This window comes from Salvelinus sp. IW2-2015, linkage group LG13, assembly GCF_002910315.2.
Source record: "Salvelinus sp. IW2-2015 linkage group LG13, ASM291031v2, whole genome shotgun sequence".
NCBI classification, from domain to species: Eukaryota; Metazoa; Chordata; class Actinopteri; order Salmoniformes; family Salmonidae; genus Salvelinus; species Salvelinus sp. IW2-2015.
The window spans coordinates 9,607,247-9,622,265 of record NC_036853.1 but is presented as its reverse complement, the minus strand read 5'-3'; the positions used below and the strand labels follow the sequence as shown (position 1 = coordinate 9,622,265).

General features: G+C 42.9%; 1 protein-coding gene across 1 annotated transcript; it reads right to left on the bottom strand.

Annotated features, from left to right (window-relative positions):
• Positions 1 to 3,113: 3,113 nt before the first annotated feature.
• On the bottom strand, positions 3,114 to 6,991 carry LOC111971824 (granzyme B(G,H)-like). The gene is made up of 5 exons (XM_023998633.1): positions 6,931 to 6,991; positions 6,502 to 6,670; positions 5,709 to 5,847; positions 5,232 to 5,489; positions 3,114 to 3,278 (listed from the first exon to the last, which is right to left on the bottom strand). The coding sequence occupies exons 1-5, from the start codon at positions 6,989 to 6,991 to the stop codon at positions 3,114 to 3,116; spliced, it is 792 nt and encodes a 263-aa protein (XP_023854401.1).
• Between the last annotated feature and the right edge of the window lie 8,028 nt (positions 6,992 to 15,019).

The window sequence follows — 15,019 nt, the reverse complement described above, 5'->3', positions numbered from 1 at the left end:
CTATCTTGTCGGAAAATGTTATAGATAGGGATGGAAATTTCAGGATTTTTGGTGGCCTTCCTAAGCCAGTATTCAGACACGGCAAGAACATCCAGGTTGGCAGAGTGTGCTAAAGCTGTGAATAAAACCAATTTAGGGGGAGGCTTCTAATGCTAACATGCATGAAACCAAGGCTTTTATGGTTTCAGAAGTCAACAAATGAGAGAGCCTGGGGAATGGGAGTGGAGCTAGGCGCTGCAGGGCCTGGATTAACCTCTACAACACCAGAGGAACAGAGGAGGAGTAGGATAAGGGCACGGCTAAAGGCTATAAGAACTGGTCATCTAGTGCGTTCGGAACAGAGAGTAAAGCAGCAGGTTTCTGGGCGCGGAAGAATAGATTCAAGACATAATGTACAGACGAGTATGGTAGGATGTGAATGCAGTGGAGGTAAACCTAGGCATTGAGTGGCGATGAGAGAGGTTTTGTCTCTAGAGACACCATTTAAACCAGGTGAGGTCACCGCATGTGTGGGAGGTGGAACAAAAGGGCTAGCTAAGGCATATTGAGGAGGGCTGGAGGTTCTACAATGAAATAAGACAATAATCACTAACCAAAGCAGCAATGGACAAGGCATATTGACATTAGGGAGAGTTATGCGTAGCCAAGTGATCATAGGGACCAGTGAGTAGCTAGGCGAGCTGGAGGCACGGCGATTCAGACAGCTAACGGGCCGGGGCTAGCAGGCTAGCAGAAGGCCTTAGGGGGACGTCGCAACGAAAGAGTTTGTTGTAGCCCCCTCGGACGGTTACATCGGCAGACCAGTCGTGATGGATCGGCAGGGCTCCATGTAGGCAGTAAAAGGGTCCAGGCCAATTAGCAAAATAGGTATTGTAACCAAAGAAATTGGCTGATGGATCTCTTCAGCTAACAGTCCGATATGCTCTAGACAGCTAGCGGGCCACGGCTAGCAGGCTAGCAGATGGACCTTCAGGGGACGTCGCAACGGAGGAGCCTGTTGAAAACCCCTCGGGCGGATTACGTCGGTAGACCAGTCGTGATGGATCGGCGGGGCTCCATGTCGGCAGTAAAAAGGGTCCAGGCCAATTGGCAAAATAGGTATTGTAGCCCAAGGAGTGGCTGATGGACCTCTTCAGCTAGCCGGGAGATGGACCTAGCACAAGGCTAGTTCCAGGCTAACTGGTGCTTGCTTCGGGACAGAGACGTTAGCCAAGAGTAGCCACTCGGATAGCAGCTAGCTAGCTGCAATGATCCAGGTGAAAAGGTTCAGAGCTTGCGGTAGGAATCCGGAGATGTGGAGATTTGGTGGAGAAAAAGCAGTCCGGTATGCTCTGGGTTGAATCACACTGTGCAGACTGGCAGGAGTTGACCGGGCTAAGGTTAGCTGATGACTGCTAGCAGTGGCTAACTGACTACTAGCTAGTAGCTAGTTAGCTGCCTATCTTCTGTTGGGGATTCCGGTTCTAAAGTATAGAAAATAGCAGATCCATTTCACATTGGGTGAGGCGGGTTGCAGGAGAGTATGTTGAAATTGAGGTTAAAAATATATACTAAAGATATACAAAGAAAAAAAGATATATACACGGGACACGACAAAACAAAGATGTCTGAACTGCTACGCCATCTTGGATTCTGGTTAAGTAAGCTGGTTAAATAAGAATGCACTTTTAGACACCCCTATTTCCCCAACACAATGGCAACGTCTGTATTTTGCCAAATAACTCAATGTATATTTAGATTTTTTTTCAAGTCGGTAGGCGAAATTAAGAGGGGTAAATAGACCAATGGTCATTAATATAGAGTTGGTCCCACCTTTCCTGCTATAACAGCCTCCACTCTTCTGGGATGGCTTTCCACTAGATGTTGGGGACTTGCGGGGACTTGCTTCCATTCAGCCACAAGAACATTAGTGAGGTCGAGCACTGATGTTGGGCGGTTAGGCCTGGCTCGCAGTCGCCGTTCACATTCATCCCAAAGGTGTTTGATGGGGTTGAGGTCTTTGTCTTCTCAGACTGCTGGCTTTCAAAGTGCTGAGTGTCTCTCTAAAGCCTTTACAGGATGTACCACTTAGTTTCACAGGGTGTGAAGTCCACCACAGTGGGGACTTTCCATTTGTACCATTGCTTGACACCTGGTATAGATCACAGATTATGACTGTTGATATTTGCCGGGAGAACAGCCCTAAGATTATATTTGCCGTACTTAGTCTATCAGTTAACTTTCTTTGATCAAACAGGACAGTTTTAATCACTACTTTTTCTTGTGAAAAACAATGGCTTAAAAGTATTTGTAATTCCAGATATTAGTGAAAGAATTGTGTTTAGAAATGCTTGTAAGATCATTTGCCATGTGTCTCAGTATATCCAGCAGAGGGAAGTCAGACCTATTTCTGAAAGTTATTCAGTCTTACAAACAAAAGATGGTGCAGCTTCCCCACTAAAGTAGACATGGGCCTAGTTTCCCACATTCAATGTTTTTCCCCCTACAATGCATTGTTACTACGTGCAACATTGACCTACTGTAGTGTTTTGTATAACTCCAGGGAATCCCACCAGATTATAGTACCTATTAATGTAGCATATACTTCCTCCCTCATTCAAGAGCTATGTGTCTCACATGGAGGTTGACGCCCTCCTGTGTTTCACCCAATTCTGTGCCAATGTAACCTCTACATGGCAACCATGACCAACTAGAGGTTTATGATGTTTGACCACACTCTAGATACATTAACTTTGACAGACTATGCTACTGTCATCTCAGTCTGTTTTTCCAGTACCTGTGCAGCAGTTTTTGCACCTGCTAAGTTTGCAGTGCGTTAGTGCCATGCTTAGCAGCACTACAAACCAGATAAACGAACCACAGTGACCAAGGCTTCTGGCACTGAAAATAAGCAGTGGTGTGCTTTCCGAGGATTGTGTCGCTTTCATGTAACCAGAGATACTTTGTTGTCTTAACCACATGATTCCATGTAGCCTATCTGTCTAAAAATGCATATAAAATAATAACCCTATGTTGTCTGTCAGTACTTGAGACTTTTACAGGAAATCAACACACATGCACATATACTCAGTTAATATTTTCTGTAACAAAGAGTGTGTGTGTTTATTAATCATTTAGTTGACTGATTTAAGACCAGTTACTTTCTTGATCCAGGGGAGATAGGTTGATATGTTGGTGTAGACATTGGGTGCTCTCGACTGGTTGCAATAGTCTGCATCATTGAAGGACACAACTCCCACTGCTATCCCTCCACACACCAGAGGACCTCCTGAATCTCCCTGAAATGAATGGTTGAAACACAGACGAGAAGAAACAGTTACTCTACATTTGAAAAACAGTCAAAGTACCAGTCAAAAGTTTGGACACACCTACTCATTCAAGGGGTTTTCTTTATTTTTACTATTTTCTACATTGTAGAATAACAGTGAAGACATCAAAACCATTAAATAACACATATGGAATTATGTAGTAACCTAAAAAAGTGTTAAACAAATCAAAATATTATATATTTGAGATTCTTCAAAGTAGCCATCCTTTGCCTTGATGACAGGTTTGCACAATCTTGGCATTCTCTCATCCAGCTTCATGAGGAATACTTTTGAAGGAGTTTCCAGATGTTCTGAGAACTTATTAGCTGCTTTTCATTCACTCTGCAGTACAACTCATCCCAAACCATCTCAATTGGGCTGAGGTCGGGTGATTGTGGAGGCCAGGTCATCTGATGCAGCACTCCATCACCCTCCTTCTTGGTCAAATAGACTTTACACAGCCTGGAGGTGTGTTTTGGGTCATTGTCCTGTTGAAAAACAAATGATAGTCCCACTAAGCGCAAACCAGATGGGATGGCGTATCGCTGCAGAATGCTGTGGTAGCCATGCTGGTTAAGTGTGCATTGGATTCTCCATCAAATCAAATTTTATTTGTCATATACACATGGTTAGCAGATGTTAATGCGAGTGTAGCGAAATGCTTGTGCTTCTAGTTCCGACAATGCAGTAATATCCAACGAGTAATCTAACCTAACAAATTCACAACAACTACCTTATACACACAAGTGTAAAGGAATGAATAAGAATATGTACATAAAAAAAATATATATATGAATGAGTGATGGTATAGAACGGCATGGCAAGATTCATTAAGGTGGTATAGAGTACAGTATATACATATGAGATGAGTAATGTAGGGTATGTAAACATATAAAAGTGGCATTGTTTAAAGTGGCTAGTGATACATTTTAGAGGTCGACCGATCAATCGGAATGGCCGATTAATTAGGGCCGATTTCAAGTTTTCATAACAATCGGAAATCGGTATTTTTGGACACAGATTTGGTGTTTTTTTACACCTTTATTTAACTAGGCAAGTCAGTTAAGAACACATTCTTGTTTTCAATGACGGCCTAGGAACGGTGGGTTAACTGCCTTGTTCAGGGGCAGAATGACAGATTTTTACCTCGTCAGCTCGGGGATTCAATCTTGCAACTTTACAGTAAACTAGTCCAACCACCTGCTTTACATTGCACTCCACGAGGAGCCTGCCTGTTACACGAATGCAGTAAGAAGCCAAGGTAAGTTGCTAGCTAGCATTAAACTTACCTTATAAAAAACAATCAATCAATCAATCATAATCACTAGTTAACTACACATGGTTGATGATATTACTAGTTTATCTAGCGTGTCCTGCGTTGCACATAATCGATGTGGTGCGAAAAAGGACTGTCGTTGCTCCGACATGTACCTAACCATAAACATCAATGCCTTTCTTAAAATCAATACACAAGTATATATTTTTAAACCTGCATATTTAGTTAATATTGCCTGCTAAAATGAATTTCTTTTAACTAGGGAAAATGTGTCACTTCTCTTGCAACAGAGTCAGGGTATATGCAGCAGTTTGGGCCGCCTGGCTCGTTGCGAACTGTGTGAAGACTATTTCTTCCTAACAAAGACAGCCAACTTCGCCAAACGGGGGATGATTTAACAAAAGCACATTTGCGAAAAAAGCATAATCGTTGCACGACTGTACCTAACCATAAACATCAATGCCTTTCTTAGAATCAATACACAGAAGTATATATTTTTAAACCTGCATATTTAACTAAAAGAAATCCAGGTTAGCAGGCAATATTAACCAGGTGAAATTGTGTCACTTCATGTTTATATAATATACCTGTATATTATTATGATTATTATTATTAATTTCAGAATTAACTATACTTTATAACCGTACCTGACAAAAGCCTTTATCATCAGCAGTACCACCGGCACATATCATAGAAGTGGGTATGGCTCTTCTCCAAGTTCTCTGGCAGTCACCCCTGTCTACAACAGCAACATTTACATCCAATAGGTCTGCGTTTACAAAGCCGTTAGTTTCAGTGGCTCCCCATCCTGCCACATTACAGATAGCTCCAGCCTTGATGTGCAGGTCTTTCTTAGCGACAGGGATCGGCTTCACAGAACTCCGCCTTGGGGTGGGTGTCTTGAGCTGTGTTTAGAGTACAGGATTGCAGTTAGAGTCCCATGTGTTGTGTCAGGCAGGGTAGAATATCCCTGCAAAGGGTTTATTAAATATTTGTATGCGACACAATTCCCTTCTGGGAAGGTAATCATACAAAAGCATATACATCACACCTGACTTGAATAGGTGTTTATAACATACTCTAGTTACCCCTTACACACACTTCATTACTTCCCTCTCATTTACCTCCAACAGCATGATGTCATTCTTGTGTGTTTCGGGATTGTAATCATTGATGTAATAACTTTTCACACCAATCCTCTGAGCCGAATGTTCCCACTTTTTAATGTTATGAACACCAACCACAACCGTCAGCTGTACACCACTACAAGGACAAAGAAACAATTACTGAATGGCAATAGTTCACTGAAAATATAGATTGTGATTTTCCACTAACTTGGAGGATATCACTGGAGCTATTGTACTTCCTTTCCTCTATAAGCTTTGACTTGCTTATCACACCCCTATGAAGAGGAAACAACATGCTACTCACTGAGCTTCTAAGCACACAGAACATTCTACAGCGAGGGAGTCCAATCTGACTGATGGGGTGGTTTGAGTAAAAATATTTACAGAAAATACAATAATATTAATAAGATATTTTTTTTAATGGAGGGGGAAGGGAACTCATTTATACTTTAAAATTACTGAAACCAAWTTTAAACTGTAGAAATGACAACCGTTTCTTGATGGTATCCACTGTCCAGGTTGCTAATAATCACCTAAATTAAAGCTAGACAGTCAGGCAGCATCGGAAACTATGTTTTGTAATCTTTTGCACATTTTGACGGCAAACAAATATAACACATTTTCAGTGCGGCCCTCCAGACCTAGTTGTAGACCGAATGTGGCCCCCGGGGCAAAATTTGTCTGACACCCCTGTTCTACAGCATAAAGCAAATCTGCAATTTTTTACAAAGACCACAGAACCACTTATGACTTCTTGGTGTGAGTAGTTTTCTCCCTCAAACACAATTACCTTGTGTAGCAGTGAGCGGCCGTCATGACAAAGTTATCTGACACAAGAAACCCCCCACAGATATGTTCCCTCTTTTCCGTTTCCTTGTTCCTCTCCTGCACAGAGACCATGTAGGGTTTAGAGTTGGTTTTGGTCTTTTCTCCATTCACAATGCCAGAGTCCTGGTGGGCTGGTAGAGACATAGAGATATCCCCAATGAAACCCAAATTAACAACAGTGGGCTTTAAATGACTAGAATTCAAAGACTAGAATTTATGATCATCACGTGAATTTTTATGTTATTGCTATACAACCAAATCAGTGTCACTTTGCAGTTTTCTGCTGTCCATGGTTAGAGGGTCAAATGTCATCCTCTTTTAACCGCCAGAGTGAGTGGAAGTGTGAGTGTACATGGGATAGGTTGAAGTGATAGGTAAAGTTTGGTCTTACCTGTGAGCCCTTGAGGGGGCAGGAGAGTGACCAGCAGGAGCAGAACAGATGTGGCAGCCATATTGTCTTCTTCTCAGACTGTCCTCAAAAGTCCTGAGCATCTTTATAAACCCCTCCCAGCCCATCTACCCACACAGGATTTGAGCTATGAATGTGTGAACCTTGCATATCATTCATTCACCCACCACATTCACACCTCATATAGGTGACCACATTGTGGTTATTCACATTTTACTAGAATAGCAGGACACTGACAAGCAGACATGGTGGTCTTACACTGGTAAATCCACACTCTGTTTCTCCCAATCTGTGAGAAATAGGCTTAAAGGGGCAATCTGCAGTTGCTACATCAATTGTTGGACTCATAAATGAATGAAATGCACCAATTGATACTTCAATAATATAACTTATAATTGACTCATGGGCTCAGGTCAACTGTCAAACACCATCAGAACCCAAAATATAAGATTGTTTCCTCCCAATGTTTTTAAACAAAGTAAATGCAAACCAACACTGTATAGCCTCAAAACTTGGTTAAAACTATAATTTTTATATCATGGATGCCCAGTACTTGAATCCATAGCTCTGTCTATACATTTGAGTGGTTACATTTCTCCGGCCCCATCCCTCAGCTTTTTACCAAAACGGGGGGAGCTCTTTGTCATTGTTTCAACTGCTGATTGCTGCTTTAAGAGATTAATCCTTTCATTCCAATCCTAGTGATATGCACAGATCTCAAGTTAGGATTCAGCTCTTATAGATTTAAACCTTTAAGAGTAAATCAAGTACTGCGGTATATCCAGTGGAGGGGGCAAGAGAGTCAGAACTATACAAACTGCCACAGAAATCATCCGATCATCCTTTCAAAGTTCTTGATATTTTTTGAATTGACTGACCTTCGTGTCTCAAAGAAATTATGGATTGTCGTTTCTCTTTGCTTATTTGAGCTGTTCTTGCCAAAATATGGACTTGGTCTTTTACCAAATAGGACTATCTTCTGTGTACCACCCCTACCTTGTCACAACACAACTGACTGGCTCAAATGCATTAAGAAGGAAAGAAATTCCACAATTAACTTTTAAAAAGGCACACCTGTTAATTAAAATGCATTCCAGGTGACTACCTCATGAAGCTGGTTGAGAGAATGGCAAGAGTTTGCAAAGCTGTCATCAAGGTAAAGGGTGGCTACTTTGAAGAATCTCAAATATAAAATATATTTTGATTTGTTTAACACTTTCTTGGTTACTACATGATTCCATGTGTTATTTCATAGTTGTGATGTCTTCACTATTATTCTACAATGTAGAAAATAGTAAAAATAAAGAGAAACCCTTGAATGAGTAAGTGTGTACTAAGTTTTGACTGGTACTGTATAAAGTGAGTAAAACAGAACGTAAACATTATTAAAGTGACCAATGACTCTATGTACATAGGGCAGCAGTCTCTAAGGTGCAGGGTAGAGTACCGGGTGGTAGCCGACTAGAACAGTGACTAAGGTTCAGGGCAGGGTATTGGGTGGAGGCCACTAGTGGTGACTGTTTAACAGTCTGATGGCCTGGAGATAGAAGCTGTTTATCAGTCTCTCGGTTCCAGCTTTGATGCACCTGTACTGTCTCCACCTTCTAGATCAGGGGTGGGCAACTCCAGTCCTCGGGGGCCTGATTGGGGTCACACTTTTTCTCCATCCCTAGCAAACACAGCTGATTAATCAAATTGCATTCTAAGCTGAAAATCATTATTATGTGATTATTGGGGTCAGGTGTGTTAGATGGGGCTGGGGCAAAACTGTAACACCAATCAGGCCCCCGAGGACTGGAATTGTCCACCTCTGTTCTAGATGGTAGCAGGGTGAACAGGCCGTGGCTCGGGTGGCTGAGGTCCTTGATGATCTTCTTGGCCTTCTTGTGACACCAGGTGCTGTAGATGTCCTGGAGGGCAAGCAGTGTGCTCCTGGAGAGTCCCGTGGTTGCGGAGGGTGCAATTGACCGTACCAGGTGGTGATACAGCCTGACAGGATGCTCTCAATGGTGCATCTGTAGAAGTTAGTGAGGTTCTTAGGGGCCAAGCCCTCTCCCTGTCAATGTGGGTGGGCCGTGCTGTCTCTGCTGTTTCTTGTAGTCCACGATCAGCTCCTTTGTTTTTTTTACGTTGATGGAGAGGTTATTTTACTGTCACCACTCCGCCAGGGCTCTCACCTCCTCACTGTAGGCTGTCTCATAATTGTTGGTAATCAGACCTACCACTGTTGTGTCGTCAGCAAACTTGATGATTGAGTTGGAGACGTGCATGGCCATGCAGTCATGGGTGAACAGGGAGTACAGGAGGGGGCTGAGCACGCACCCCTGTAGGTCCCCCCTGTTGAGGATCAGCGTGGCGGAGGTGTTGCTGCCTACATTCCCCACTTGAGGTCAGCCCGTCAGGAAGTCCAGGACTCAGTTGCACAGGGAGGGGTTCAGTCCCAGGGCTCTGAGCTTAGTGATGAGCTTGGTGGGCACTATGGAGTTGAAGGCTGAGCTGTAGTCAACGAACAGCATTCTTACGTAGGTATTTATCTTATCCAGGTGGGATAGGTCAGTGTGCAGTGCAATGTCGATTGCGTCGTCCATGGATCTGTTGGGGCAGTATGCAAATTGTAGTGGGTCTAGGGTGTCGAGTAAGGTGGAGGTGATATGTTCCTTAAAACCTGTTTGGGATAGGGGCAGCATTTTCACTTTTGGATGAATTGGTGCCCAAATTGAACGGCCTCCTACTCTGTCCCAAATGATAATATATGCATATTATTATTACTATTGGATAGAAAACACTCTGAAGTTTCTAAGACTGTTTGAATTATGTCTGTGAGTATAACAGAACTCATATGGCAGGCAAACTTCCAAACAGGAAGTGAGAATTCTGAAAAGGGTCGATGTGAAAGTCATGGCCTATTCAATTCCCTGTAATTTATGGATCTGTTTGCACTTCATATGCCTTCCACTAGATGTCAACAGTCAGTAGAATGTGGAATGAAGCCTCTAGTGTGATGTGGGACCGGATGGGAGGGGAATGAGTCAGTGGTCTGAAAGAATGCTAGTTTCTAGTCACCTGCGCTAGTCATGGAATGGCCATGTGTGCCATTACTTATACAGACATGAAGAAATGCTCCGGTTGGAACGTTATTGGATATATATGATAACAACATCCTGAAGATTGATTCTCTACTAAGTTTGACCAGTTTATTCGACTTGTAATATAACTTTTTGAAGTTTTCGTCCGAGTTCGCCTGGACCGGCGCCATCGTTTGGACATGTGAACTACACATGCTAGCAAAAGTTGCTAATTCGACATAAGTAATGGACATTATCGAACAAAACAACGATTTATTGTGGAACTAGGATTCCTGGCACTGCATTCTGATGAAAGTTCATCAAAGGTAAGGGAATATTTATGATGTAATTTCGTACTTCTGTTGACTCCAACATGGCGGAGAAATGTTGGAAATCTGAGCGCCGTCTCAGATTATTGCATGGTATGCTTTTTCCTAAAGTTTAAAAAAAATCTGACACAGCGGTTGCATTAAGAACCAGTGTATCTTTAATTAAATGTAAAACATGTATCTTTCATCAAAGTTTATGATGAGTATTTCTGTTATTTGACGTGGCTCTCTGTAATTACTCCGGATATTTTGGAGGCATTTCTGAACATGGCGCCAATGTAAACCGAGATTTGTGGATATAAATATGCACATTTCGAACAAAACATAAATCTATTGTGTAACATGATGTCCTATGAGTGACATCTGATGAAGATTATCAAAGGTTAGTGATTAATTTTATCTCTATTTCTGCTTTTTGTGAAAGCTATCTTTCGCTGGAAAATGGCTGTGTGTTTTGGGGATTTGGTGGTGATCTAACATAAATACATGTTGTGTTTTCGCTCTAAAACATTTTAAAAATCGGACACGATGGGTAGATTAACAAGATGTTTATCTTTCATTTGCCTTATTAGACTTGTTAATGTGTGAAAGTTACATATAAAAATAAAAAATAAATGAATTTTGCGCGCTGCCTTTTCAGCGGAATGTTGTGGGTGTTCCGCTAGCGGAACCCCTGGGCGAGAAAGGTTAACTAGCCTTTCAAAGCACTTTATGATGACAGAAGTGCATGCTACGGGGCGATAGCCAATTAGTTACCTGGCGAGGCAATCAATAAGGTAAGAGTTAAGGTGAGTCCCATGAAGCGCTGATGCGCGTAACAATGGTGACAGGTGTGCGTAATGATGGGTCACCTGGTGCCCTTGAGCGCCAGAGAGGGGGAGCGGGAGCAGGCGTGACAGTACCCCCCCCCCCCCCTCTAGGGGCACCACCCGGCGTCACCCCTGGGCGAGTGCCAGAGAGTGGGAATGGGAGCAGGCCATGACAGAAACAAAGCAACAAACACAAAACTTTATTAAACCTTAAAATGGCACTCCAGTCTCCTTTTCACCTTATTCAAGAACTAATTTAACACCTCATTTAACATCTGAAAGGCACATCTCAATAGGTAGTCCAGGTAAGTCATGACATAGCAGTGGGCGGGTGGGCCTTTCCTCTTTTGTACTCTATTGCTCCTCAAGCAAGGAGGAGGCAGATGACATCACGGATTCCCATTAGACCAACTCATTGAATGCCCTACTCCTTTAAGTTTGCAGTTGTGACTAAAAAACACTATTCTGCCCAAAACATATTTTTTTACCCTTTAGTGTGTGTACTTTATTGTATTTATACTGGGGATATCGCTTTGCAACAGTAAAAATTCATAAATCGCTGGAGGTCTTCTTTAATATGTTAACTTCTTATCCTTCTGTGATGTTGCAAGAGTTCCCGTGTTCAGATCCCAGACGAGCCCCACAAAATGGATCCTCAGTACAGCATAGGAGGTTACACTTCTCTTGAATTGTAAATAATTTTTCTTCTCATGTTTTTTACCCTTCTTATGAGACCCTGTCAGTCATACCTACAGCATATTGTACCAAGAGGTTTCATACCTACAGCACATTGTACCAAGAGGTTTCATACCTACAGCACATTGTACCAAGAGGTTTCATACCTACAGCACATTGTACCAAGAGGTTTCATACCTACAGCAGTTACACAGAACCAGACATTATTTAAACTATGTGTGGACCACAATTGAAACAGGACTCCTTTAATTTCAGAGACCTTTAGAAGAGAATGCCCACCTAAGTTCTGATGGAGTGGGATGGAGAGCTAGTGAAGTGGAGGCAGAGATGGAGGACGCACACACAGAGGTGGGACTTGAAGGGGAAATTGGTACATTAGTGGGTCCCAGAGGGAACTATATTATAAGCTCATAGCTAGTCTAGACCCGAGGCAGTCTGGTCAAAACGCTACACCCTCTTAGTGTAGGCTACATGTTGTTGTCCCTCTTTGATTAAGTCTGTCTCCATATTTATCCAGGGTACTGAAAAAAATTATACAATTTCACAGGCTGTTTCATAAAGAAAATGTGCCCCCTCAAACTGAACTGTAACAGACCGTTGTATTCCTCTCCCTTTGCCAACAGTGTCAACTTTGTCAAGTTATCTGTGTTCTGTACTTGAGAAGCAGATGATGACAAGGCTTGACAGAGGAAACGGACACTTTCTGGTAACAGATTTTTTATGCGTCTGATACAGCCCGCCAGGGTAAATGTAAATGTAAATGTAATAAAATAAAAACTTTTTCACCACAGCGAAACCAACTCCTAAGAAGAACAAATTAGCCATGATGAATTTCAAACATTATACTTGGAAAAATGTATCTTTAGGGAAGAACATCCACCTGCTAGTCCTTGAACATGAAAGGACAGCGTGTGCTACCGTAGCGTTAGCTCTGAGAAAATATCCCAGCACAGATGGTGACAAAAGACAGAGACAGTCTAGCCCCTCTCGCTTGGAGAATTACGCCAAACACACACTGGATCTCGAGGGGCAGGGTGGATAAGGTTTGGCCGCCTGCAGTAACTTCTCATGAACCTGTCCCGACTTAGGCCTTTTCCAGTCACCAAAAGCCAAAGACAACCTTATGATGTTGACTGGGACTTGCTTCAGTTGGCCAAACTATCTGGACGGAGCTCAGCCCCTCCACCCTTTCCCCATCCTCCTAGCTTCTCTTCCAATCCTGCGGTGTCTGACATGCCCGCAGGCATCTGGGGAATGCCATATGGGTGAGTGTGGACGGAGGCCTCTGTGGCACCACATACCTGTGAAGTGGCATGGTAGGGCTTTGGGGGGTAATGTGGCTGGTGCTAGTGGCCCTAAGAGGCCCTGTCTCATGTGGCTGCAGATGCACAGACTAATCCACTCACTCAGTGATGAGAAGGCCCGGCCTGGCTTTCTGATGGATCTGATGCCTGCTGCCAAGACTCCAGCAGACAGTTCGGCCAGGCAGCCACAGAAAGAACAAAAAGGTAGAGGAATTTCTGAAAGTTATGAAACATAACCTTTTCTAACTGACATTAACTTATTCTGAGTTCTACGAGGAAGAAAATAAACAGTCTGCTTTGTCTGAGACATTGGACATACAGTATTTTCATACTCTTCTAACACACACACACACACACAACCACACACACACACACACACACACACACACACACACACACACCACACACACACACACACACACCACACACACAACACACACACACACACACACACACACAACACACACACCACACACACACACACACACACACACAACACACACACCACAACGAGTGTCTGGTGTGCCACTCAACTACAGTTCATCGTCTGCCCCTCGGTCTATTCACCGTAATAACTTGGGCTGTTTTTGTAACAAAACATGACCCTAATCCCAAATGCAGGGAGCTGTGAATGGCTCTGAACAAAATGGCAGACAAATGAGAAGGATTAGAGTAGGCCTGTGAAAGACTGAAGGGTTTGCTATTGATCTTCGGTGGTCCTGGGCTCTCTCTGGGCCTTTCTGTTTAAAAACCCCACTGGGTAAGAGCATGCAGGGCTACTCCAGAGCCCCCTCTGCGACTGAGAGACACACAACAGCCGCAATTAGTCTCAGGAGCTGTAATAGCAATTCAATAAGCGCTTTAAAATTCTGCCCCTTCCCCCCTCCTTTTTAGTCTACATACATCAGATCGGTATTGTGAGTGGCAAGGGTTTTCTTCTCCACCCACCACAGTTCTTTTCACTCCTCTGAGAGAAATTGACCACACAGGGTTTCAAAGGTCCCTGAAGCATTAGGACGTTGTAGCTAAAGCAGCATGACTTGTGCCCCCATCATATTATTGCTTGTTTTGTCTGGAAGAAATCATTTTCATGAATCTTTTACAGATGACAAGGTATGTATAGATACAAAAATAATCAATAATCTACATACAGTATGTGTCTGTAAAATAGGGTAATAGGCAGAAAAATGTATACTAAAATTCACTGTTGTGAGGTCAGTACAGAGCTCTGCTGTAAAGAATCATGACAAATCATTAGAACACTGAGCAGCTATGCATTGCTATGGTGTCGATTTCAAATATAGTTCTTCACCACTAAATGATATTGCTTATATTTTCTATGCCCTTTGCCAAACCTTGGAAACACCCTATTTGCATCAACACATTGCGTAGTGACACATAGCAACTGATGAAACCCTATATTTAGTAACAAGCACCTGTGCATAGGGCATTAACAGGCCATAGTAGAGTGGGAGTGGGTGATGTCCTTTGGAGGATATCCATTCCCATTCACTTGTATTATGTTTGGAGCATTCCACCTTGATTTTTTTCATGGCGTTTTTGATCAAAGTCGATTGCTTTGATGACCGCTGCCTAGGGATCCCTCTTGTTTTTCTGGCGAGCGCACTGACAGGACAGCAGAGGAACAATGATAATTACAGGCTCCCATTTAGTGTCCCTGTGCTCTGACCTGGGTCTGGCATAAACAGGCAGCCTCACCTTAAAGCCAAGAAATACATTCTTGGACTGTTAGATGAGTGGAGAGGTGCAGACACTTTGAAGACACATTATGACGGGCTGAAACGTTTGCCTTTCTCCCACCATTAGAGGCCATTCATCTCCATCTTTGCAGTCTTCAGGGTAAAAAG